This window comes from Bison bison, unplaced genomic scaffold (genome assembly GCF_000754665.1).
Source record: "Bison bison bison isolate TAMUID 2011002044 unplaced genomic scaffold, Bison_UMD1.0 scf7180017864291, whole genome shotgun sequence".
In the NCBI taxonomy this organism is placed as follows: Eukaryota; Metazoa; Chordata; class Mammalia; order Artiodactyla; family Bovidae; genus Bison; species Bison bison.
The window spans coordinates 2,602,791-2,626,879 of record NW_011494863.1 but is presented as its reverse complement, the minus strand read 5'-3'; the positions used below and the strand labels follow the sequence as shown (position 1 = coordinate 2,626,879).

The 24,089-nt window shown below is 48.5% G+C and overlaps 3 protein-coding genes across 5 annotated transcripts in view; 2 read left to right on the top strand and 1 right to left on the bottom strand.

Moving 5' to 3' along the window:
* Positions 1 to 6: 6 nt before the first annotated feature.
* On the bottom strand, positions 7 to 3,804 carry RELL2 (RELT-like 2). 3 transcript variants are annotated; one of them, XM_010850393.1, is made up of 7 exons: positions 3,593 to 3,804; positions 2,332 to 2,571; positions 1,884 to 1,949; positions 1,722 to 1,788; positions 1,086 to 1,271; positions 437 to 812; positions 7 to 321 (listed from the first exon to the last, which is right to left on the bottom strand). In XM_010850393.1, exons 2-7 carry the CDS (start codon positions 2,513 to 2,515, stop codon positions 289 to 291), a joined length of 912 nt encoding a protein of 303 aa, XP_010848695.1. In that variant the 5' UTR covers positions 2,516 to 2,571; positions 3,593 to 3,804; the 3' UTR covers positions 7 to 288. The 3 variants fall into 3 exon arrangements, with proteins under 3 accessions (XP_010848695.1, XP_010848693.1, XP_010848694.1); XM_010850391.1 differs by lacking the exon at positions 3,593 to 3,804 and adding an exon at positions 2,992 to 3,266; XM_010850392.1 differs by lacking the exon at positions 3,593 to 3,804 and adding an exon at positions 2,999 to 3,262.
* A 98-nt stretch (positions 3,805 to 3,902) lies between these two features.
* Positions 3,903 to 17,614, top strand: HDAC3 (histone deacetylase 3). Its single transcript, XM_010850390.1, has 15 exons — positions 3,903 to 4,036; positions 4,144 to 4,226; positions 5,553 to 5,695; positions 8,002 to 8,083; positions 8,214 to 8,270; positions 8,396 to 8,451; positions 8,839 to 8,972; positions 9,453 to 9,533; positions 9,914 to 9,987; positions 10,144 to 10,208; positions 11,871 to 11,960; positions 12,087 to 12,145; positions 12,409 to 12,488; positions 12,795 to 12,952; positions 16,962 to 17,614. The coding sequence occupies exons 1-15, from the start codon at positions 3,982 to 3,984 to the stop codon at positions 17,029 to 17,031; spliced, it is 1,287 nt and encodes a 428-aa protein (XP_010848692.1). The 5' UTR covers positions 3,903 to 3,981; the 3' UTR covers positions 17,032 to 17,614.
* Positions 17,615 to 19,681: 2,067 nt separating this feature from the next.
* The window catches only part of DIAPH1 (diaphanous-related formin 1), a 112,482-nt gene continuing 108,074 nt past the window's right edge, over positions 19,682 to 24,089 (top strand). The window contains exon 1 of the mRNA XM_010850642.1: positions 19,682 to 19,881. Within this exon, the coding sequence (XP_010848944.1) occupies positions 19,765 to 19,881 (117 nt within the window). The 5' untranslated portion in view covers positions 19,682 to 19,764. The remainder of the gene's footprint in view (positions 19,882 to 24,089) is intronic.

Here is a 24,089-nt window from a genome sequence, read left to right as displayed (position 1 = left end):
CCTGGCCTGCCAGCTGGTAGTCCGTCAGCACAGTGAAGGAGGCGGCTTGGAGGAAAGGAAGGATGACTGTTGCCTCCTATTCAAGCAGAGCCCCCACTTTTCCCCAGAGGCTGCGGGACCTTTCCTACCCGCTGGAGCACATGGCAACTCCCCACCACCAAACCAAGGAATATGTACCAAAGGCTGAGCCTGCGGTTGACCCCAGGGATTCAGGGAACCGATGGGCTGAGGTAGTTTCATATAGGGGTTGGGAGGATGAGATTGACTTGGGGCCCAGGCAGACTCACCTCACACACCCCCTGCTCCCCGTGGTGGGGACACCTGAGAGAGAGGAGGGGTGGACAATGAGAGAACAGGAGATGGGTCATACCAGTGGCCTCGCAGAGCAGGGGCAATAAGAGCTCAGCCCATTGCAGTGCTGGCCACGTCTTCATACCTGGTGATCTGAGGTGTCCTGTTTGCTTGGCTGTCCGTTTGCTTCTTTTCTGGCTGGCCCTGGGCTTGGGCCCCTCCCTCCAGCCCCAAGCATCGGCTCTGCAGAGGCTCCAGGGTTCCCCTCAAGTGCACGAGGGACTCGGCTGCTGTCCCTGAGTCCTCCATTCTGCATGGGGGTGCTGGCAAGGGCTGGGGGCTGCGGCCTCTCAGGGGGAAGGCTTTCAATGGCAGGCATCCCTGTCCTGGGTTGCCCTCCCCCAGGCCCCTGGCCGCCTCCTGGGTCCTGCCCGCCACCAGACCCCCAGCTCCTGTCCGTGGGAGAGCCATCACGATGCTCATGCAGCCCATAGCGCTTCTCAATGTGCGTCACCCGGAACCTGGGAAGGGAGGGGACACTGGGGCTTAGGGCCACCTCTCAAAGACTGCTTGGCCCTTCCCTCTGGTCAGGGACATCCTGGGTTTGAGAGCCATGTCCTTCCGATCTAAGACAGGGGAGATGGCCTCAGGTTGTGGGGCACATTGTGCAGCCTGAATCCTGCTGTAGCTCCCAGTCCAGGAAGAAAGAGCCAGGGCCCACCTTTGGAGTCAAATGCCTGAGCAGTGGACCCCCACCTCAACCTCCCTGTCGCAGGGGTACTCTATATACCCACCTGCCCACAGAAAACACGGTAGTCTCCCCAGGCCGGGGGCGACTCTTTCCTTCCTTGGAGCGTCCCTGACGGACAAGTGGGGGTCTCTTGTTGCGGCTGCAGTGGATGCACGGGGCTGAGGAGCCCAGGTGCACTGTGTGATGATGGGAGGGGGCTCCGTCTTGCAGGCTGGAGGTGGCATCCACGCTGGACAGTAGGGAGGAAGGGAGCAGGGGGGAACATTCCCATTTTTCTTCCTGTTCTGTTTGTTCCCGTTCTTTTAGCGTGCTCCTTAAACCCCCCCAGATGTCCCACTTCCCCCAGGCCGCACTATTCTTTTATTGTCTTTATCTAATAAACTGAATATGAAGATGTTACTGACCATGTGTTGTTTTCCCTCCCAGGGCTAAAAAGTGGGCAATGTTTAACCCAGGGGAGTGGCATAAGGGATGAAGGTCTAGGCTTGATGACATCTAAAGGAGAGATGTGGTTTGGAGGATTCAGGACTTTTACCAAACTTTCTTCTTCCTGTCCGTTATTCCGCCTTACTCTCCCCTGTCACCCTAATCATGCAAGGAGACTGGGAGAGGAATGTGCTTGAGGAGAGGATACTCTCCAAGGCAAGCTAAATCATACTGGCCCATGTTTCCAGCTCACCTGGACAGCTGCACTGTCCCTTCTCCTTCACTGTCCCCCAGCATCTCCTTCAGGGCCTCAGCATTGGCTGAGGGGAGAAGGAAAAGAAGGGGTCAGTGGAGGCAAAGGCAAGGGCAAGAGAAAGTTGAGGAGGTGGGGGACAAGGGGACAACCTACACCCACCTTCATTTTGGATGATGCAGCGAACAATCCTCTCTACTGTGTCCTCATTCATGTCATCGTCCTCAGCTGAAGGATGAAAGAAGTTGGTGAGGCAGCGGGAAATGGATCAACTTTGAAGGTACGTTACCTGGTGGCTTCTGTGGCTTATTGCTCAAGACCTACCCCTTTACCAAACTGCATCATGCTGTACCTTAGCATTTCAAGGGCCAGGGCAGAAAAGAAGGGAAAATCAGTGGGAGTCCAAGACTACTACCAGTGGGTGCTTCCCACCCATGGTGCCTTCTCTAGCCCTGCTTTCAGGGTGGTGGCACCCCACTTGCTGACTCAAGAAAGCATTACTCTTCCCATCTTGGTCGGGATTTAGCCTGGGTCTGTTGGCCAGGAAGTGGTGTGGGGAGACGGGTGAGGGAGGAAGGTGATTGAGCCAGGTTCTAGGCTGTTCACTCACGGGGCTGGAGCTGGGCGTCATCAGGCTCCGAGCCCCTCGAGGTGCGGCAGCGGTAGCCCTTCTTCTTGAGCACGTGGCAGATCATGAAGCCTACAAGGCCCATGAGGAAGAAGACCAGCACAAGCAGGAAGAGCATGTACAGCCCATGTTGGGGCGGTTCCAGGTCAGGCTGTGGTTCCGACATGAGGCCCTGGCGGGTGAGCACGGGCCAGGGCGGCTCCTGGAGTTAGGGGGCTGCAGCTAAGGATGGGAGGAGGGTTAGGAATGCCGTCCTCAGGATTCGAGACAGACAAGCCTCTGAGGTCTGGCCCCACCCCCTACCCAACCAAGGAGCTGTCCATGCCGGGGGTGCTGGTCCGGGCCAGGGGTGTCAGACGGCGGCTGCGCAGACCCTCTTCCACGACCCTGGTCCCGCTTCCCCGACGCCCAGAGCTCCCCCTTTCCAGCTTATCCTGAGCTTTCGTCCCTCCCAAGGACACTGCAGAGCGAGATGGGACGGAATTCTCAGGCGGCCGGCACAAGGATAGCGCCTGAGTCAGCGTCCACATCTCTTCTGCGCGGGCCTGAGTCAGGCCTCCGCAGCCCCTTCCCCTTCCTCTACTGTCTCACACACACCCCCTCCCGCCTTTCGGGTTCTCCCGTCCTGGCCACCTGGCCCACCCGGTACCGGTGGTTTGGTTCTGGCTCCGGCTCCGGCTCCGGTTCCAGGGGCGTCCTAGTCCGGCTCAGGGCCCCCGACGCCCTCCCGGCGCTCATCCCTTGCTTCCTCCCCCCCCCCCTTCGCCGCCTCAAGGGCTCCGGGCTGCGGCTGCAGATACCCGTGCCGCGGCAGGGGTGGGGGGAGGGAAGGATGGAAAGGGATGAGGGCTGGTTGGGACCGGCGACAGGCTCCGGACAACTCCAGCCGTGGAAAGGGAAGGAGAAGGGGGGCGCTGCCGCAGCCGCTCTGGGTCCCCAAAAGCCTTCGACCGCCGGCCAGGGACTAGGGGGCGGAGCCCAGGTGTGCGGGGCGGAGAGAGAGAGCCTTGCGCGCTTCTGAGCGCAAGTGTGGTGCGCGCGTGACTGCGCAGCCCCCCCACTGCCACCCGGCGACGGTGCGGTGCCGAGTCTGGGTCCGGGTGAGGAGGACGGGCAGTCAGGCGAGAGCGCTCTCCACCGGTCTATCGGGCACGCCTGGCTTGGCTCCAGCCCTCAGATGCCCCGGCTGGATGTGTAGCTGGGAATCTTCCCTAGCGGGCCGGGGGAAGCTGGCTTTCTGCACCTGAGAGGGTCAGCGTGGCCGGTTCTCCGGAGCCTCCTAGAGAGGCGACACGGCCTGCGCCCCGCTTGGGACAGGTAGCTGGACAGGATGGCTCGGCTTTCCGAGGATTTGACCCCCGCCGGGAAGGAAATGGCCCTGTCATCCTAGGACCAACGCTACTGTCCTCCGGCCAAGCCCAGACTCTCACGCCCCAGACCTAGAAGGGCGGAGCAAGCTGAGGGCGGACGGAACTCCGCAGGAGGCGTGGCCTGGGCGTGGTCTAGGGGAGTCGGGCTTGGGTTTCCTGGTTCCGCAGAGGCAGGCAGCGTGCTTACGCAGCACGCAAGGCTGGGGGTGGGGCAGGCGGCCAGGCTGGCGGCGGAGGTGCGGGGCCTGGTCCCGCCGGCACCATGGCCAAGACTGTGGCCTATTTCTACGACCCCGACGTGGGCAACTTCCACTACGGTGAGGGAGCAACATTGCACGCGAGGGATTTCGGGACGCGGAGGTTTCGAAGCCGGGCCTACAACTCCAGGGATGGGTACTGACGAACTCTCTTCTCCCACCCCCAGGGGCTGGTCACCCTATGAAGCCCCATCGCTTGGCATTGACTCATAGTCTGGTCCTGCACTACGGCCTCTATAAGAAGATGATCGTGAGTCTCACGGCTTCTGCTGGGGATTGAGGGTGGGGACGAGCTGCGGCCTTAGGGATAGGTAGGCTGCACTGAATGCATCAAGAGTGACCCACCCCTGGCAGGGGGGAGGTGGATAGAAGGAACCAGGAGCACCCCCATATGCAGAGTGTTGGTGGGTGCATCCACTGACTTAATGAAAGTTAGTTTTTAGGTCGGCCACCTTCTGACCTCAAGTGGACCAAACTTTGGCCTACGGTTAGGGTGGAGTGGAGCTTGTTTGCAGACACAGAGTATTTCCCTCCCTTGCATCTTAGGACAGTTCTGTGGCCTCAGAGAAGGGAAAGCGGCTGGCTCAGTGTATTTGGATGTGAGGTTTACCCTCATTTCCCACCCCTTTTCCTCTGCCACCTCTCTCCACCGCCAAGCTAGAGTTCTAGGGAGGACTTTGCAGCCCTGTGTGTAAATGTGTATGTGTGTGGAGGACAGTTGGAGGTGTCCTGGATATTCCCTTTTCAATCTAGAATACCCCCGCCCCCACACAGAGTTCCACTTAATTACTACTCATCCCTCCATCTCCCCCTGTATACACATCCTGTCTGTCCCTGGCTTGGAATTTATAGCAGTGTGATATGGGATCATAACATATGGCCCTTATGCAATCCAAGGGGAATTAGCCAGTAGTATGAATGAGTGTCCACTGCTCGTGCTGAGCCACAGACTAGTGAATTAATCATAGAAACGACTGAGGTGATGTTAATGCCTGAATCTCTGACTCTTGAAATTGTTTGCCTATGTGTGCCTGTGAGCATTTTCTGGGGAGGGAAAATTTTTTGCTCTTGTCCAATTTATAAAGTGTGTGACCCTCTCTCAAGACATAATAAATCTCTGGCTTAGCACCTGGGCATCTTGAGTTTAATTAGAAGGTTGTTGTGTGTCCCATATTATTTGATTCCAAAATTAAGAAGAACTCAGAGGAGAGAGAGGACAGAGTCAGCACCCAGGGGAGATGAGTATGAAGAGAATCAGGAATAGGAGAGCCAGGGAACAGGGCAGGTTAAGGGAGTTAAGGTTTGAGACGGGAGAAAAGGCTGGGCTGGAGTTAGGAAGGAAAAGGCAGGCCCAGTGGTCTTTAGAGGGCTTGATCATAAGAAACTCCCAAGCTAATCAGAGTCTCCCTTCTTCATGGACCTTTGTCTCATAGAATAACAAGGATTGGGGGGAGGGGGCGAGGGGACTGCTGTGTGTGGTTTTGGATAGTCCCCAGGGCTGGGCTCAGTGTGGTCAGTCTCAGCCGGATGAGTAGGACTGACCCTGCCTGACTTTATCTTGTGTTTCCCTTTCAAGGTCTTCAAGCCATACCAGGCCTCCCAGCATGACATGTGCCGCTTCCACTCTGAGGACTACATTGACTTCCTGCAGAGAGTCAGCCCCACCAATATGCAAGGCTTTACCAAGAGCCTTAATGCCTTCAACGTGGGCGATGACTGGTAAGGGGAGAACTGGGACCTTTGATGCCAGGCACCTTGATGCCAGGCATTTCAGTGAGAATACTCCAGTGAGGTCTCATGGCAGCAGTGGGAAGATATGTAGGGGTGGGGAGGGGGGGATACTTGTCAATGAATCATCATTTACTTGTTTGCTTATTCAACAAATATTGATTGATTATTGGCTCTAGGCCAGGCCCTGTGCTAAGTGCTAGGGATGCAATGATAAACAAAGCAACACAATTTTAATATAGCCCTTGTGCTAAGTCCTCTAGAGGAGCGGTACATGACAATGAGAGGGCAGACATGGGAGAATTATCTAGCCTGGGCTGGGGCGGGTCAGTGGCAGCTTCCTAGAGGAAGTAATGAAGATTGGGCTGAGTTCTAAAGAAAGTAGGAAGTAATTAGGTGAAAGATAGTTGGGAGGATGGAGGATGAGGGGAGGAATGGGAAGTAGGGACAACATGCCCTAAGGGTCTGCATTAGGACAGAGTGTGACTTATTTAGGGAACAGAAAAAAGGCCACCCAAAATCTAAAGAGTGATCTGAATTGTGTCTAAAGAGACAGGTAGGGCCTTTAAAAAATAAACAGTCCTATTATGAATTGGGGTTTTTAACTTCTAGAGTAGGGAGCAGTCATTGGAGGGTTTTAAAAAGCAAGAGAGTGTTTAGGTATGACCACGTTTATATTGAGTTTATTTCATATGAGAAGTCAGCTCAGAGTTAGGTCTTGTGGGGAAAAGGTGGCCAACAAAGATAAACCATGATCCTTGCTTCCATTCTAGTCTGCATCCACTAAAAGAGAGTGGCCACAACAGCTGCCATCTGCTCCATTCATTTTTAAACTTTTTATTTATTAGGGAAAATTTTAAACATTTCTGCAAGTAGAATAGTACAGTGAACCCCCATCTATCTATCACCGAGCTGCAACACTTAGAGCAGATGGCTAATCTTGCTTCATCTGTGTCCTCGCACGTTAGGTTATTTTAAAGCTAATTTGAGATGTCACTCCCTTTTGTCTATAAATATGTTACTATATATCTCCAAATGATACTCTTTAAAAAAACGCATAGTATCATCACACCTGAAAAATCAACAGTAATTTATATCATCAAATATGCAGTTAGGACTTAAATTTCTCCAATTTTCTCACATTTTTTTCTTTTTTGCGGTTGATTTATTTAAATTAGGATTTAAACAAGGTCCACATATTGTATTTGGTGGCTCCATCTTGTAAGACTTTTAACCCTTAATGTTTCCTTCTCGCCTTTGAATTTATTTATTTATTTTTGCCATGCCTTGGCTTGCAGGACCTTAGTTCCCTGACCAGGAATTGAACCCAGGCCCCCAGCAGTGAAAACATGGAGTCCTAACCACTAGATTGCCAGGGAATTCCTTGAATTTATTTTTTGAAGAAATGAGGCTGTTGATCCTATAGTTTCCTACAATAGCTACAGTTTCTTGAGTAATTTACTCTGCTGTGCTGAGGATTCCTGGTATATCCACTTAATTCTTACACCAACCCTGAGATGTAATAGTCCTTTTCATGATGGTAAGCATTAAGTACATACATTGAAATTTGAGGAGATTTTGATAACTTAGCCTGGACAGTGGCAGTGGCGGGATCAGGTCCAGAGGCTAGGTTTTTAAACATTACACCAATTGGTTTCCCCAAAAGAGCCTACCAATAGAAGCAGCCTCGGCTGGAGGATTGAGGCCGACTCCTTAGGCTGGTACTGAGCACCTTCCCAGCCTATCCCCACATCTCTGCTGCACAGGGTGTCTTCTCAGAATACCCTTTGTTCTCCAGTCAGCCTCTCCAGGGCCTTCGCAGCCTTCAAGTTACCACAAAGCTTCATGCCATGAAGGCTTTCTTTACCACACCAGCCCCAGAGGTCTGTCCCGCACACACTACCCTGCTCATTGGGTTGTTCAGGCACATGCTGTCTTGGGAGCTTTCTTGTTTTTTTGTGTTATTGCTCCTGCTAGTTTTGAGTTCACTTTATAGGTCTGGGAATGTAAGGTCCACCCTCAGGCCACCGCCTTGGGCCCTGGGAATGCTCTTGGTGCAATTAGCACTACTGTCACTGCGCTTCTCTACTTCCCATCCAGTGCCTTGAACAAGTCTCAGTATGTGGTTTGGTCCAAAATATTTGTTGAATAAATTTGCAGATAACTTGGGTATGTATGTAGGAGGGGCAGATGGGGTTATTGAAGAAAGGAGACTAAAGGGCTTTGGGCTGGGGAGAAAGGTGAAGGAAGGAAGTGGACAGAGGAAAAAGGGCTCCGACTTGCTCTTCTTCCTGCAGCCCCGTGTTTCCCGGGCTGTTTGAGTTCTGCTCCCGTTACACAGGCGCATCTCTGCAAGGAGCAACCCAGCTGAACAACAAGGTAGCTATACCCCGAGTCCTGTTTCCCCCTTTCTGTGGGTCCCTGAATCCCAGGCCTTAACCATGATCCTGAGCTCCCAGCTTCGGGGGTGGGCAGGAGAAGGACTATGAGTTGGGTGTTTGTCTTTCAGATCTGTGATATTGCCATTAACTGGGCTGGTGGTCTGCACCACGCCAAGAAGTTTGAGGTGAGTGAGGAGGTAATGGGGGAGACAACAGCTCTGCTAGGGTAGGAGATCAGGATGGCAGTTGGGGGGCAGCTGGGTGGAGGAATTGTTCCTCTTTGTAATACCACTATACTATCTTACCATAGGCTTCTGGCTTCTGCTATGTTAATGACATTGTGATTGGCATCCTGGAGCTGCTCAAGTAAGTAGCCCGGGAGGAGATGGGGCCACTTACGAGGCTCTTGGCTGAGGTCTGAGACTGTCCTGGCCCTGACCCTGACCTCCAGCCCCACACTAGCTTCTCCCAAGTTCTTGATGCTTTTCTCAGGCTGCCTCTTCCTGTGCTCTGCTGCAGATTCCCCGCTGCCTGCTCACATTTCAGCCTTCTCTGCACATCCCTCTCCTGTCCCTGCCTCCAGGCTGGAGCCCCAGGGTTGCCCTTAGGGAACTGGTAGTATTAGGTTTCAGGTGACTTGGGCCAAAGTAGACTCTTCATAATTTCTGGCCTTGTGTTTGGGAGGAGTGGGTTGGGGGCTTTTCCTCCTGGGGTTCACCTCTACCTCAGACGCTGGCTTTGCCTTCACCCCAGGTACCACCCTCGGGTGCTCTACATTGATATTGACATCCACCACGGCGATGGGGTTCAGGAAGCCTTCTACCTCACTGACCGAGTCATGACAGTATCTTTCCACAAATATGGAAACTACTTCTTCCCTGGCACAGGTATGGAAATAGGAATGCCTGTCCCCTTCATACTCCTCAGCTCTTACCATGACTGCCTCCTCCGCAGGCTCAGGTCTCAGTTCAGGGGGCCCCTCCTTGGAGAAACCTTTCCTGATCACCCTGTTACTCTGTCACATCACTCTGCTTTTTTCTTTTCAAGCACTGATTGCTGTTTGAATTTATTGTGGGGTTTTGTTTTGTTTACTGTCTCCCATGTAATCATGCCTACCTCCCAAGAATATGAGCTTGGTGGGATTTCATTTATTTCATTAGTTCTTTTTCCTGCTGTATCCCCATACCTAGTTCACAGCTTGGCTCATAGTAGGCCCTCTGAGAGTATCTGCGGAATGAACACAAGCTGCAAGAGACTTAGTAGTTTGAGGGAGTATGTGGCGGACGTACATAGATGGAGTGAGAGGCCCTCAGAGTACATGGTGGGGTTGAAGCAGCTGGCGCCCCCACCCCCCCTGTCCCCCACAGGTGACATGTATGAAGTTGGAGCAGAGAGTGGCCGCTACTACTGCCTCAACGTACCCCTTCGGGACGGCATTGATGACCAGAGTACGTACTAAAGTCTTCTTCCTGCTCACTAGGCTCCTTCTCTCTCTCTCTCCTTGAGTTAACCTCTTCTGCCTGGTATTGTCTACTGTTGGGCCAGGTGTCCTTCAGGATGAATGGCCTTCAGAGGGACCATGAACTCCCCGGAAATTGTATGCAACATATTGTGTGTATGTGCATTTTTCTGGGAAAAAGGTCATTAGCTTCCATCAGTCCCTCCAGAAGTCTCATGAACTTCCCCACCCAGAAGTTCGGAACCAATGGTTGTCCCTTTGGGTTGCCCCTTTCCTGGGCTACACGCTCTCTGAACCCCCTTTTTCCTTTTGTTCCCTGTCTCCCCATCCCCTTGGGGTGCCAGGTGCCCATCTTTGGCCCTCTCCCAGGTTACAAGCACCTTTTCCAGCCAGTTATCAACCAGGTGGTGGACTTCTACCAACCCACGTGCATTGTGCTCCAGGTAATACTGTCTGTGCCTCCTCAGGCACTCAGGCTTGAGGGAAGAGAGCAGGAAAGAGGAGAATCCCTAGGCTGGTGGGGGAAGGGAAGTGAAGGACATTGGTGACATTCTGAGTAGTTCTCTCACTGCAGCCACCTGGGGTTTTGATTTTTGCAGTGTGGAGCTGACTCTCTGGGCTGTGATCGATTGGGCTGCTTCAACCTCAGCATTCGAGGACACGGGTGAGAACTGCTCTTCTTCCACTCCTCCAGGTTTTCAAGTGGCCTTGGGCCTCAATCCATGGAACAGGGGTAGCTGGGAAACAGGCCTCACCTCCTTTTGGGACTCAAAAATAGCTACATGTTGTACTTTGAACCAGCAGTGTCATCTTGAGCAGTGTTCCCCAGTTGGCAAAATTCACATTAGGTTTTTATTAAGCACCTGTTGTGTTCCAGGCATTGTACTAGGAGATGGGGAAGCAGTCAGGGAACTCCCATGGAGTTTACGGTTCAGCCTAGGAAACAGGCAAAACTATAAGTAAGCAAACAAGACAGGCAGATTGTTATAAATTCTATGGAAGAAAAAGATAGAAAGCTAAGATACGGGATAACAGTGGAGAAACTACTTGAGATACCATGATTTGGAAAGAATTTTCCAAAATTCTGAGCTGAGACCTGGAACCTAAAAGGAGTGAGCCATAAGAGGAACATAGAGCGGTCCATCCCAAGCGGTGAGAACGCTGAGACAGGGCAGAGGGGTATCGTGGAGGAGATGAAGTAAAACCAGTCAGGTGGAATACAGAGCAGGCTGGAGGTGGTTTGAGGTGATATCTGAGAAGTTGGCAGCACTGGGGTCGTGCAGAGCCTTTAGACCTTGCTAAGAAGTCTGGATTATATTTCAGATGTGTTAGGAAACTGTTGACAGGTTTTAAGCAGGGAAGTGACATGATCCAGCTTTCCCTGTCAGTTCAGTGGTTAGGACTCTGAACTTCCACTGCAAGAGGCATGGGCTTGATCCCTAGTTGGGGAAGTAAGATCTCACATGCCTTGTGGCACGGCCAAAAAAAAACCAACTGCTCTGAGTGCTGAATGGAGAACGGTTTGTGGTGAGGCTGGGCACACAGGAGTGGAATTGAGAAGACCAGTTAGGGAGCTCTTGGTGTTGTCTTAGGGGGCTAAGTTGGAGGAGGTGGCAGTGGAGAGAGGTAGGTGATGTGAGTTATATTTTGGTGGCTAAACTGACAGCACTTGCTGGTACATTGGTGAGACTAGTTGATTAACAGGGGGGGTGCCAGGGTGGGTGCTGAGCAGGACAGAGGTGAGAGTGCACTCTGTTTTAAATTTCACTGAGACGCAACGTGCAGACAATAAAGTGCACATATCTCAGGGATATAACTCAATGATTTTCACTACCAAGATCAAGATACAGGACATTTTTTTTTTTTTTAAACTTTACAAATTGTATTAGTTTTGCCAAATATCAAAATGAATCCGCCACAGGTATACATGTGTTCCCCATCCTGAACCCTCCTCCCTCCTCCCTCTCCATACCATCCCTCTGGGTCGTCCCAGCGCACTAGCCCCAAGCATCCAGTATCGTGCATCGAACCTGGACTGGCAACTCGTTTCATACATGATATTATACATGTTTCAATGCCATTCTCCCAAATCTTCCCACCCTCTCCCTCTGTAACAGAGTCCATAAGACTGCTCTATACATCAGTGTCTCTTTTGCTGTCTCGTACACAGGGTTATTGTTAGCATCTTTCTAAATTCCATATATATGCGTTAGTAGATACAGAACATTTCTAGTTTCCTTGTACCCCTTTCCAGTTAGTCTCTAGAAGTGTGTTCTCTGGCTTTCGGTAACTTCCTCCACCCCATTACTCTGGTTTCTTTTAACAGGGAATGCGTTGAATATGTCAAGAGCTTCAATATCCCTCTACTGGTGCTAGGTGGTGGTGGCTACACTGTCCGGAACGTTGCCCGCTGCTGGTGAGCATGCCCCCATTTTTCCTCCTCTCCCTTGTACAGTGTGAGCTAGGGGCTCTCCCTGAGAGATGGCCAGTGGACCTTTCAGCCCTCTCGCTCAGCCTGCCCTGCTCTGCTGGTTTGTTTCAGGACATATGAGACATCGCTGCTGGTAGAAGAGGCCATTAGTGAAGAGCTTCCCTATAGCGGTAAGGACCATTCCACACATGCAAGGGGGACCATGCCTCCACAGCAAGAAGGCCATTCTCACAAGACCATAGAATGGCCTGGTTTGAAAGTGGGTGGGAAGTTTGACTTTCTCAGAATTCTGCAGACTAAACCCCTGGGCCCAGAGCAGGGAAAAAGGTTGAGATGTTATGTGGGGGTTTTGGATGGAAAGGAAAGAGATAGGCAACTCTTGGGACCTGCCTGTGTCTGTTGGAGCCATCATGTCTCCTCCTTTTTCCCCAAGAATACTTCGAGTACTTTGCCCCGGACTTCACGCTCCATCCGGATGTCAGCACCCGCATCGAGAATCAGAATTCACGCCAGGTCAGCAGCTTGGAGAAGCTGAGCACAAGGGTGGAGGAGCCCAGGAAAGGTCCAGGATGTGGGAAATCAGAGAAACCAGGGAAGAGAATCTCAGCCATCACTATCTCTGTTATCAGCTAGGAGGCAGCCCCGGTGAAAGCACAGGCAGTCAGGGTTGGGAGGAGGGACAGTTACCAGCTGGGGGATTCCAACTAAGATGCAAAATGGGACTGCAACTAGGACTGCAGGGACAAAAGGCAGCTACAAGCATTGACATCCTGGGAGTCACTGGGAGCTGCTCATTGTCTATTCCTCATCCCCAACCAGTATCTGGACCAGATCCGCCAGACAATCTTTGAAAACCTGAAGATGCTGAACCATGCACCTAGTGTCCAGATTCACGATGTGCCGGCAGACCTCCTAACCTACGACAGGACTGATGAGGCTGATGCGGAGGAGAGGGGTCCCGAGGAAAACTACAGCAGGTCTGGAGCAGGGACATAAGAGCGGGGAATTCCAGCAAGCTTTGGGGGAAGTTAAGAGGGAAAAAGTAAGTTAGACAGCATTAGTCTAATTGTCCTCAGTTTACCTTCTTCAGTATACAACCATCCCATACTTTTTTTTTTGCCCTGATTTAATGATGTAAGTGACATACATTTATTGTAAAACTTTTCAGTTCAGTTCAGTTGCTCAGTCGTGTCTGACTCTTTGTGACCCCATGGACTGCAGCGCACCAGGCCTCCCTGTCCATCACTAACTCCCAGAGTTTACTCAAACTCATGTCCATTGAGTTGGTGATGCCATCCAACCATCTCATCCTCTGTTGTCCCCTTCTCCTCCTGCCTTCAGTCTTTCCCAGCATCAGGGTCTTTTCCAATGAGTCAGCTCTTCACATCAGGTGGTCAAAGTATTGGAGTTTCAGCTTCAACATCAGTCCTTCCAATGAATACCCAGGATTGAACTCTTTCAGGATGGACTGGTTGGATCTCCTTGCAGTCCAGGGCACTCTCAAGAGTCTTGTCCAACACCACAGTTCAAAAGCATCAATTCTTCTGCGCTCAGCTTTCTTTATAGTCCAGCTGTCACATCCATACATGACTAGTGGAAAAACCGTAGCCTTGACTAGATGGACCTTTGTTGGCAAAGTAATGTCTCTGCTTTTTAATATGCTGTCTAGGTTGGTCATAACTTTTCTTCCAAGGAGTAAGCGTCTTTTAATTTCATGGCTTCAGTCACCATCTGCAGTGATTTTGGAGCCCAGAAAAATAAAGTCTGTCACTGTTTCCACTGTTTCCCCATGTATTTGCTATGAAGTGATGAGACCCAGATGCCATGATCTTCATTTTCTGAATGTTGAGCTTTAAGCCAACTTTTCCACTCTCCTCTTTCACTTTCATCAAGAGGCTCTTTAGTTCTTCACTTTCTGCCATCAGGGTGGTGGTGTCATCTGCATATCTGAGGTTATTGATATTTCTCCCAGCAATCTTGATTCCAGCTTGTGCTTCATTCAGCCCAGCGTTTCTCACGATATACTCTGCATATAAGTAAAATAAGCAGGGTGACAATATACATGCTTGACGTACTCCTTTCCTGAGTTGGAACCAGTCTGTTGTTCCATGTCCAGTTCTAAGTTTCATGTTCCATGTCCAGTTCTAAGTCCATGTTCCAGTTTCTGTAGATTACAATTGCACTGTTCAACATTTATGTATAAACCAAGGGCACACATACACTCATTTTCAGTGTTGTGCAACCTTTTTTTTTTTAAATAAAAGTTGGATCATTCTGTACATGTTCTACAATTTCCAAGTTTTTTTTTTTACCAGTGTATCTTTCTGTGCCAATATATATAAAAATCTGCTTCATTATTTAATTAGTTGTATAATATTCCATTGTGTGGACATAGCATAATTTAACCAAGTGCCATTGACAGGCATTTACATTATTTCCTGTTTTTTTCACTATTACAAAGAATGTAGCAGTGAATCCCCGTAAATATACATCTTTGAGTGCTTGAATGGGTTAGATTCCTAGACTTGTTGTTGCTAGGTCAAAGGCTGTGTGCAGTAAAGTTTTTTTTTATTTGTTGCCAAATTGCCTTCCAGACAGTCTATAACAGTTTATATTCTTGCCAGCATTTTACTAACTCCTTCCAGATTCCAAGCTGGACAGGTCACTGTACATATACTGCTGTTGTAAGGCCCTTAGATTTCTTTCCTCTGTTAATTTTTTCAGGTGTGATAGTTGTATTGTGTGTATGTGTGTTTTTTTAAAAATCTTTACCTTCCTGAGATACATATTAAAATATTTACAGATGCACTGAATTAGGGGAAAAACCAACCAGAATAGACTTAAAAAAAACACAAAAGCTGAAACAAGCTTTTCTGAAAAATGAAGGAAAAAGACAAGAAAACCCAGAAGTGCAGAAACAGATGCATTTAATAGAGAACAGATTTCCTTATGTGACTGGGGATAACCACAGCTGGATGTTTGCAGGACACCTGGTCCTGTTCCCACGCACTGTTAAGAAGTCTGAGTCGACTCTGCTGCAGAGTCTGATGGGCTTCTCAGTCCTTTCCAGAATTTTCTCTCTGTCTTAAGAGTTAATACTTCCAGATCTCTCTGCTGGACCTGGGCTTTACAGCTTAGACTCTTGGGACCACTCCAACCCTTCTCCTCCATGTGCACCCCTTCATTTCCTCTCTTGGTTAAGGATGTATCTGAATATCTGGCCTCAGGGATCATGTTTGACCTCTCATCTCCATCTCAGCTTCTCCAGGTCTCTGAGGCTTGACTTCTGGAAATTGATCTTCTTAAAAATCTGTTTTTCAGTTTCTTCCTTTTGGAAAAGTTTGTTTTTTTCATCTGTGATTCCAGGCTGGTATCTGGGCCTTGTCTTTGCATTATACAGCCTGTTCTCAACAGCCAGCAGAAGCCTCTGGCCTCTTCCTGTCCTAAGCCCTGTTACTGTTGGACTACCCACTGAGTTCCTTTTCTTTGATGCTTGTAGCATATCAGCTATATAGGATATGATATTTATATTAAATTATACATGATACAATGCCATCAAGTCTTCATTCTCTTGCCATCCGACAACCCTGAGAGGTGCTATTCTTAAATTAACAGAAAAGGAATCTAAGGTTCAGAGAGGTTAAGTAGCTTTCCTAAGTTCTCACAGCAAGTTAAATACCAGGGCTGAGATTCAAACCCGAGTCTCTGACTCCTCACCTTTTACCCTTGCACACTTAGAGGTAACTGAGACTCTGCTCTCCAGGCAGAGGGAGTCTTTCCTGATTTTGTTCCCCACTTCTCTTTGATGACTTTCTCCCTTCTTTCACAGTTAACAGCTATGGGCAAGATAACTTAGTTATTCATATTCTCCCAGAGAATAGTTTTCCAAAAAGACATCAGAATTGGGTACATATCAGGCCTTGTATCGCTTTCATATCCCTTCACCCACTACATACAGGTGTACAGTATGTCACTACTCTCCTTGGAGAAGGCTATGGCACCCCACTCCAGTACTCTTGCCTGGAAAATCCCATGGGCGGAGGAGCCTGGTAGCCTGCAGTTCATGGGGTCGCTAGGAGTCGGACACGACTGAGCGACTTCCCTTTCACTTTTCACTTTCATGCACTGGAGGAGGAAATGGCGACCCACTCCAGTGTTCTTGCCTGGAGAATCACAGGGACTGGGGAGCCTAGTGGGCTGCCGTCTATGGGGTCACACACAGTCGGACACGACTGAAGTGACTTAGCAGCAGCAGCAGCAGCAACTCCTCTACTAAAAGTGCTCCTTTCTATTGTGCTTAGAAGAAAGTCCAAATTTCTGACGATGACTTTAAAAGGCCCTGCATGCTGGCCCTTACCCTCATCCCTGGTCTCATTTCTAATGACTCTCTCTCTTCTAGCTGTCTTGACCTCCTTCTCTCACTTCTCTCACCTGTCTGCCTTATAACCTTATAACTTCTGTACTTGGTTTTCTTACAGCTTGAAGTCATCTTCCTGAGATATTTGCCTGTCCAGCTTCTTAGTCTTCAGGTCTTACCTAGTCAGAACAACTGTTCCTAATAATCCTGTCTGAAATTTTACCCTTTTCCTCCCATAACTCTTAGTCACATCCCTTTATTTCATTTTATTCATAGTGCTTTCCACCATCTGAAATTACCGTGTTTTTGTTTTTACTCTGTTAGTTATTGTCAGCCTCATTTATTAGGTAAGTTTTTTGAGGATAGGCAGAAATGTCGTCTGGTTTATTCTCTCCTGTCTCGCTAAGGCTTATGACAGTGTCTGGCACAGAGTAGTCTGTCAGGAAATGTTTATTGACTACGTGAGTGGATGAATGAATAGCAAGCAGTCTCTACCAACAGAAGGAGAGGAGTGGTTCCCTGACAGTGGGGGCCTGAGAAGTGGCTCCAGACAGGGTGCCTACGTGGGAGAAGATGGAACTTGGAGAGTGAGAGCCTGACCTCTCTTTCTCTCTTCCCTTGCTTTGTAGGCCAGAGGCGCCCAATGAATTCTATGATGGAGATCATGACAACGACAAGGAAAGCGACGTGGAGATTTAAGAGGAGCTGGGCTTGCTATGTCCCCAGGAATTCCTTTTTACCTCTTGGTTGGGTGGGAGGGAAAAAGTGTGGTTTTCCCACCCCTGGTCAGGTTACTTTCAGAGCTTTTACCAACCCTGGGGGAGGGTTTGGAGACCACATCTGGTTCTTGAACCAACTATCCCCTTTCTTCTCTCCCTCAAGGCCTGAGAATGGTACCTATTAAGGATTGAATAGGGACAAGGATAGCCATCTCTAGGACAGCCTGGGCTTGGGCCCTGGAGGCCAGTCCTAGCCCTTTTGGCTCGCTTATTCCTTCCCTACTTCCCTCCAATCCGGAGACTTTAGGAGTGAAGGGGCAGACAGGAGTAAGGTTGCCTTTGACCTCCTCCTCTCCTGGGTTCTCCTACTACAGGCCTTGCTTCCAGTGCAGGTGAAGAGTAAAGGATTTTAGGGGGCTCTGGCTCCTTAACATCCTAACCCAGATGATGGGAAGTACGGTTTTGAGATGGGGGAGGATGTGAAAATGTCTTGTTCTGACTTTTGGTTTTATGTCCATTTTACCACTCTTTTTATCCAATAAACCAAGTTGGTATTTTTTGTACCTTTTGCCTTTCTAGGAATATTCTTTTTACTAGCTGCGTGTGTATGAAGAGAGGAAATGGGATGATGATGTATATAGCAAAAATCATAGTTAACATAGTTAACACTTACATTAGTACCTGTGCATATGGATTTTACATGGATTATCTTACTCATATATAGGGCATTAATAGAGCATTTTAATTAAGAGTTAGACAAACCTGGGAAGATTAGTAGCTTAAGAGAGGGAATAGAGGATGACTTCAGGTTTTTAGTCCTGGTGTTTGGATTGGTGATGCTAGTTAAGATACACTGAGGAAACATGTCAGGTACTTAACACAGTGCCTGATATAAGCAGTTGCTCATTACTTTCATTGTTTATGTGAAGAATGATGCTGGATACTATAGTAGCCACAAATTTGGACTCTTCCCTGGAGTTTACAGTCCAGTAGGAAGGAAGAGAAATGCTTTAGTAGATGTAGACAATGGTATGGGAAAGAAGAGTAATACCTGGATCACTCCTTCCATGCTTTGATCCTGTCTGTTTCTCAGCACTCTAGCTTAGAAAGTAAGTAGCTGTTTGGGACTGTTTTGGACAAATTGAGTTTGAAGTGTGGGCTGGGCAGTCCTATGCAACTTTCCATCAGGCAATTAGAAAGTGCAAGGTAAAAGCTGAAGGTCAGATTTAGGAGCCAGCCATTTTGGCAGACTCCTTGTAACATACCAGACCCTAGATTGAGCGCTGGCGCCTCCCTAGTGAGTCACTGGCTGTCCTCCAGGAACATGCAGTTGAAGTCTTTTGCTGGTTGTGAGCACGATAATTAAGTCCAGAGTTTGAAGGCCTACTGGGTGCCACATGCTTTTCACACAAAGGACCAGATGTAGTTGGGTGAATAGAGGAAATTGGTGAGGGAAAAATCAAGATAGTAGAGCAAAGAACACACTTTTGGAGAATGCCTGTTCTTTTCACTCAGTTAGGTTTATGTTAATTCAGTTGAGTTCAGTCGCTCAGTCGTGTCCAACTCTTTGGGACCCCATGGACTGCAGCACGCCAGGCTTCCCTGTCCATCACCAACTCCCAGAGCCTACTCAAACTCACGTTAATTGAGTTGGTAATGCCATCCAACCATCTCATCCTCTGTCATCCCCTTCTCCTTCTGCCTTCAGTTTTTCCCAGCATCAGGGTCTTTTCCAGTGAGTCAGTTCTTCATGTCAGTAAGGAATCCTCTTTAAACACAGGGCTTGGCAATCAGACCAACCTGGTTTTAGTTTTTTTTGTCAATTATGTGTCCTTGGGCAAGTCACTTCAATTGTCAAATTTCCTGTCCTTAAAATAGTGAGACTAGTGGAATCTGTCACATGCCAGTGTGGAGATTCAGTAAGAAAATACAGGTCGTATTTTTGCTAAGGGTCTGGCATAGAACAAGTGTATGGTAAATGGTTAACTATTATTAAGTTTCAGGCACAGCAGTGGCAATAACTAGTTTTCCCAGATTAGGAACATGGAACGTAGTAGACCTGGGATTTAGAACTAGGTAATTGAACTCCAGAGCTAGTAGAGTTTGCTCTAGCACTGGCCCTGAACCAAGCTCTGTTCTTGGCACATAAATGGTAGCTATCACTTTAGTTTTTCGTGTGCTCCATGGGTATTGAACACATAAAAACTATTATCCTGGAAAGCCTGGCACTAAATTTTCTGCCAGGATAAGTCTCTCTCATACAGTTTTTTTGGTTCATAATAATATCACACTCTGGGGTGTGAGAGGGTCCAGGTTTCACAGCCACGTGGGCACTGCGTGGGAGCAGGGAGGCCTGCGCCACTCCAACCGGCAGGCGGCGCTGTCCCAGAGAGACCGCCCACTCACCACCCCCCACGTGAGTCCAAATGGTTAGGCCCGCCAGGCAGGTAGTGCGCTTCCGCGGCTTTCCTCCACCCTCTCCCTTCCCTCGTTGGTAGGGGCTGCGGGTCCGGGCGGAAGTGGGGCAGGCGGGCGGGAGCGAGGCGTCGTCGTTGTATATTCATGAGGCGCGCGCAGCCCGGCATGCTAATGAGGCGGGGCGCGGCGGCGGACTGAGAAGCTGCTGGGCGGCGGCGGCGGCGGCAGCGGCGGGCTTGGAGCTGCCGGGCGGGAGCGGCGTGGGCGCGGGGTCACTAGCAACGCAAACCTGGACATGGAGCCGCCCGGCGGGGGCCTGGGACCCGGCCGGGGGACCCGGGACAAGAAGAAGGGCCGGAACCCAGACGAGCTGCCTTCGGCAGGCGGCGACGGCGGCAAATCCAAGAAATTTGTGAGTGTCCCTCCCACCTGGTTCCCTCAGGCTGACCCCTTAACCGCCCTCAGGACCCCAGAAGACCCTCTGCTGCTGGCCCCAGGGGTGCACGCCCGTTTCTAGGGAGCCGCCCCCGCGCCTCCCTTCCTCGTTTTGCTCGATGCTGGGCTCCGAAGCCCGACCTCTGACCGCTCTGGGACCTCGGGGATCCCCGGAGTCCCACCCGGCTCTTGCCCTGGCAACCTCGGGGCTTTCTTCACCCCCTCTTCTTCCCGCCCTCATGTTCTGCCCTTACCCCGCGTAGCCCTGGACAGTCTCAACCCTATCTCTTCCCTCTCAGCCCCACTTCCTTTCTTCTTCCTCCGTTACCCGAACACGCCTTCTCTTATCTCTAGCCTCAGTGCTTTTCTGGGTCCATTTTCTCTTATTACCCTTCCCCCCTTTTTTGGTATCTTCTTATTTGCTTCTCCAAAGGTCACTTCCTTCCCCAAGCTTGATCCCTTTCACCTGCTAACTTTGCTCCCGCCCAGTCCCCTCTCTGGGCCCTCAGCCCTGTGTCACCTGATAATCCTTCCCCTCAGGAATGTTACCTGACTTGAGCTCTACCTTCCCTCTTCCCTTGGACGTTTGTCCTTGTGACTGCAGTAATGGGTTCCTGCCCAGTTCCAGGTCGTTGGGTATGACGGTAGTTGACTTTCCAGTATTTCCCCATCCAGAGAACCTGTCTCTGCCCTCTTGCTAATCGGGCACTTGTCAGGGGATTGGAACTTCTCTCAAGAATATGCCCTTCTTGACTTAAGAGTGGTGATCACCCTCCCCCACGGGGAAGAAGTTGGACTAAAAAAGTCCAGAAGTTTTTGAGTACCTGATTATATTGTCTTCTGTGCATTTTCATGATAACAATCTCCTCAGCTCTCCTGCTACCTCCTGTGTCCCAAGGCTACTGAGAACCTTTTTCCCAATCTGTAGAAGAGTCAGGCTTTCCTCAGGTGCCAGTTACTTCCAATCTGAAAGGATATTGGTATTCATGTAACACCGTGCTTATCTTATCTTTGCCCACACTGAATCTTTGTTTTTACTCTATCCAGGGAAAGATAGGGGGCGCTGTCCAAGATAGGGCGTCTTGGATAACCATTCCTAACTAGTTTTGTTGTCTTCTTTCCCACGTAATTAACTCCGCCGCCCCATTGTCTCTTTCTACTAACCAAATGGTTTCTAACTTTCCCTCTTTCTCTTATCTCCACCTATTAGCATTCTGACGCAACTCCACAAGTTTGGGAAGAAAACTGAGAAAGTGATGAAAACAGGAAGATAATGTTGCTTTGGGACATAGAGGGTTGAGATGTAGAGAGTACTGAACAGATTTAAAATAGTGACTCATCTCTTCCTACCTATTTCCATCAAGACAGGTGCTTCTGGACTGTCCTTTCCAGTGACTGTAGGCTGTCAAATCAGTGCCTGTTTTTATCTGGTGACTGTCTTTTTTCCCCCTAGAAATGTGGGTTTAATAGTAGTGACAACCTTCTCTCACTGGTGATCAAAGCAACGTTCTCCTAGGTTTCTTTAGGATAAGCATGACACTCTAGTTAGGGAGCTTTCCGGCTAAGTCTTAAGCTTTAGGGCCTATGTATCTTCTATTTCTGTATCCTTTTGTTTTGCTTTTGTTTCCATGGGTACTATTTGACCTTACTCACCCGAATTCCAGCTATTTTTGCTGATTTATAGTGACCTTTGTGACTTGTAAATGTTTTTCAAGTTCTAAATGGAAGTTTATGTGTGCTTGTTTTATCTAACAAGAGTTTCACTAATTTGTGAATTCTGCTAAGTATTGGGGGCTGAAAGGTGAGATACCTGAGGAAATTCAACTTCTTTTCACCTGTTTCTTGGAATGTCTATGGAGTCTTGTGTATGCTGAGTGGATTTGGCTCAGAGTTGGTATTTGCTTTAGGGAGGGTGGAGCTGAACCAAGTTCTCTTTTTCTTTCGAGGTGTTTTTCTTAACTCTTAATCTGCTGAATTTTTAGAAAATAACGTACACACACAGGTAGTGAGAATTGCATTCCTGGCTGAGGGATTGGTAGGTTTCCAGGAAAGTAGTGCTGTTTTAACCCCTTTATTCCCAACTGTACCTTACCTCAAGGCTTTACCATAGTCTGTCTTTCTCATTGCTTTTTATGTAAGAACTGTGTGGAAATGAGAGCCTAGGAGGAGCGTTGCAATCCACTTCTCTTTGTGTCTGTGTATGTATATGGGGGTGGTAGAGTGGGCGAGATTGCTGGTTTGCATTTGTTACCCATGGCTTAGTTTTCTTGAACTGTAGGCTAAAAGTGAAGTCAAAGAGGTTTCGCCTACTCCACCTTTTCTAGTGTGTGTCCTCGGGAACACTGCACTCGTTTGGACTGAGTGTGCCTGAAGATTATTTGTTTGCATCTGAAGAGTTACTAATCCCTTTAGCTGCTGTATACCTTTCCAAGCTTATGCGGGTTCTAAGTGCAGATCAACTGATGAGAATACAGAACTCACAAGTTACCAAAAATTTGCTCTTTACTCTCTGAGGTAGCTTGTGTGGAAAGGACACAAGGAGCCTAAGTTGAAAAAGTGGTGAGGATCATCTTTTTAAAACATGTGGTTGTTTGAGATGCAAACGTGTGTGGTGAAGCCAGGCTGTCTGGTGTTCCATTCCTTGGTTCTTCAGTCTGTCTCTGGGCCATGAGCTTATCCCTCGTCCAGCATTATTTCAGGTCCTTTTGGAAGCCCTTAAGACAAAGGAAGATAAAAATGCTAAATGAACAGAGTGTTTTCTTACTTTTTAGCAGTGATGAGTGTGGGTGTCAGATAGACTGATTTCTGAAATATGTGTAAGGAGAGTAAGTATAACCAGGATGTTAGGAGGCTGCAAAGCTTTTCTGCATTTTGTAGACTGCATGTCTTCTCATACAATCAAGAATTGATCTGTTTTAAGAAAGACTATTGCATCTTGATTCAGCTAGGAGCCTAACTTTGTAAAACATGCTTAGTGTGGGATAGAGACAGTACAAGGTATGTAATTTTTTAAATCTTGTTTATTGTTGGACACCTATGTTAAATTTTTACCATGTTGCAGTTTCCAAAAGCAAAGTGAAAGTTCGTTTAGTTGTAGATCCCTGTCCGTCCAAAATGAGAGCAAGGATGAAGGATGCTAGGCAGAATTTTAAACAGATACTAGGAAAGGTGAAGATTATAAAAGAAGTGGAGTTGTTCATGCTTCTTTCCTCATAAAGATACTAACTTTGATCCAAAAGGTCGCTCAAAACCAAGGAGTATGCAGAGAACTTTATACAAGTCATTTGTGTTTTTGAAAGTTGATAAACACAGGGATTACATAGTTTGAAAAGAGGGAGGGGAACCTACAGGAATGTTATTGAGAGTTTGAGATGACAGCATGATACCTTAAAAATTTGCCCTCTGCCTGCCTAGTCTTTAAAGACACAGCCCAAGGATCACTGGATAATGTTACTTTTACTTGTCTCTAAGGAAATCCTCCTTCATAGGAGGTGAAACTGAGGGAATGCCTCAGCATTTAAATCTCTTGAGAGAGTTGTTAAATGTTGGGATGTTTTTATAAAAAGAGTTGAAACTTTTATGACCTGTAAATTGTTTTAAATTGTTGTAAATTTATTTTAAAAAGCTAAGAAAATAGTAACAAGTGAGGAATGATTTAACTTTGTTGATGGGCATACAGGTCAGAATAGACTAATCTTATTCCCTGTGTGGTAAAATCACCTTTTGTTACCCCTGGGGTGCTCAGTGTATCTTGTAAATGGATTGCCAGGTTATTCTTGGAGAGTGTTATATTTTCAGTGAAATGTAATAGAGGCTTAAAAGATAAGGTGCGAATAAGAAGAACAGGTTAAAAGCATGTTTATTAACAAGAAATATTCGGTATTGTAGAGAAACAAAGTTTGTACATGCAGGTGGTGTTTTCTCTCATTTTGTGTCTCAGTTGAAATCATTCATGGCTACCAAAAACATCCCAGTATTCAAACAAACCTTGTGTTTTTCTTTATTGTGTTGAACCTTCTATTCTTTATCACTTTTATTTGAAAGCAGTAGGGAAAAAATCACCTCTTGCTAACCAGCAGAGCACCATTGATTGGTTGTCCCTGATTAGGGTTAGGTGAGACCATGCCAACCCTCTCTCCCTGCCCTGCTGTCTGTCATTCCCTCCCTCTTTGTTTTTTAATATTG

Bases quoted from the DNA above. Each gene is read 5' to 3' on its own strand.
- RELL2 (XM_010850393.1), bottom strand. From the start codon at position 2,515: ATGTCGGAACCACAGCCTGACCTGGAACCGCCCCAACATGGGCTGTAC. The intron at 1,272-1,721 runs GTGAGCTGGAAA...CCTACTGTCCAG, and splicing joins GGGACAGTGCAGCTGTCCAG to CGTGGATGCCACCTCCAGCC. The intron at 813-1,085 runs GTGGGTATATAG...CTCCCTTCCCAG, and splicing joins ACCGTGTTTTCTGTGGGCAG to GTTCCGGGTGACGCACATTG.
- HDAC3 (XM_010850390.1), top strand. From the start codon at position 3,982: ATGGCCAAGACTGTGGCCTATTTCTACGACCCCGACGTGGGCAACTTC. The intron at 8,973-9,452 runs GTATGGAAATAG...TGTCCCCCACAG, and splicing joins CTACTTCTTCCCTGGCACAG to GTGACATGTATGAAGTTGGA. The intron at 9,988-10,143 runs GTAATACTGTCT...TGATTTTTGCAG, and splicing joins CCACGTGCATTGTGCTCCAG to TGTGGAGCTGACTCTCTGGG.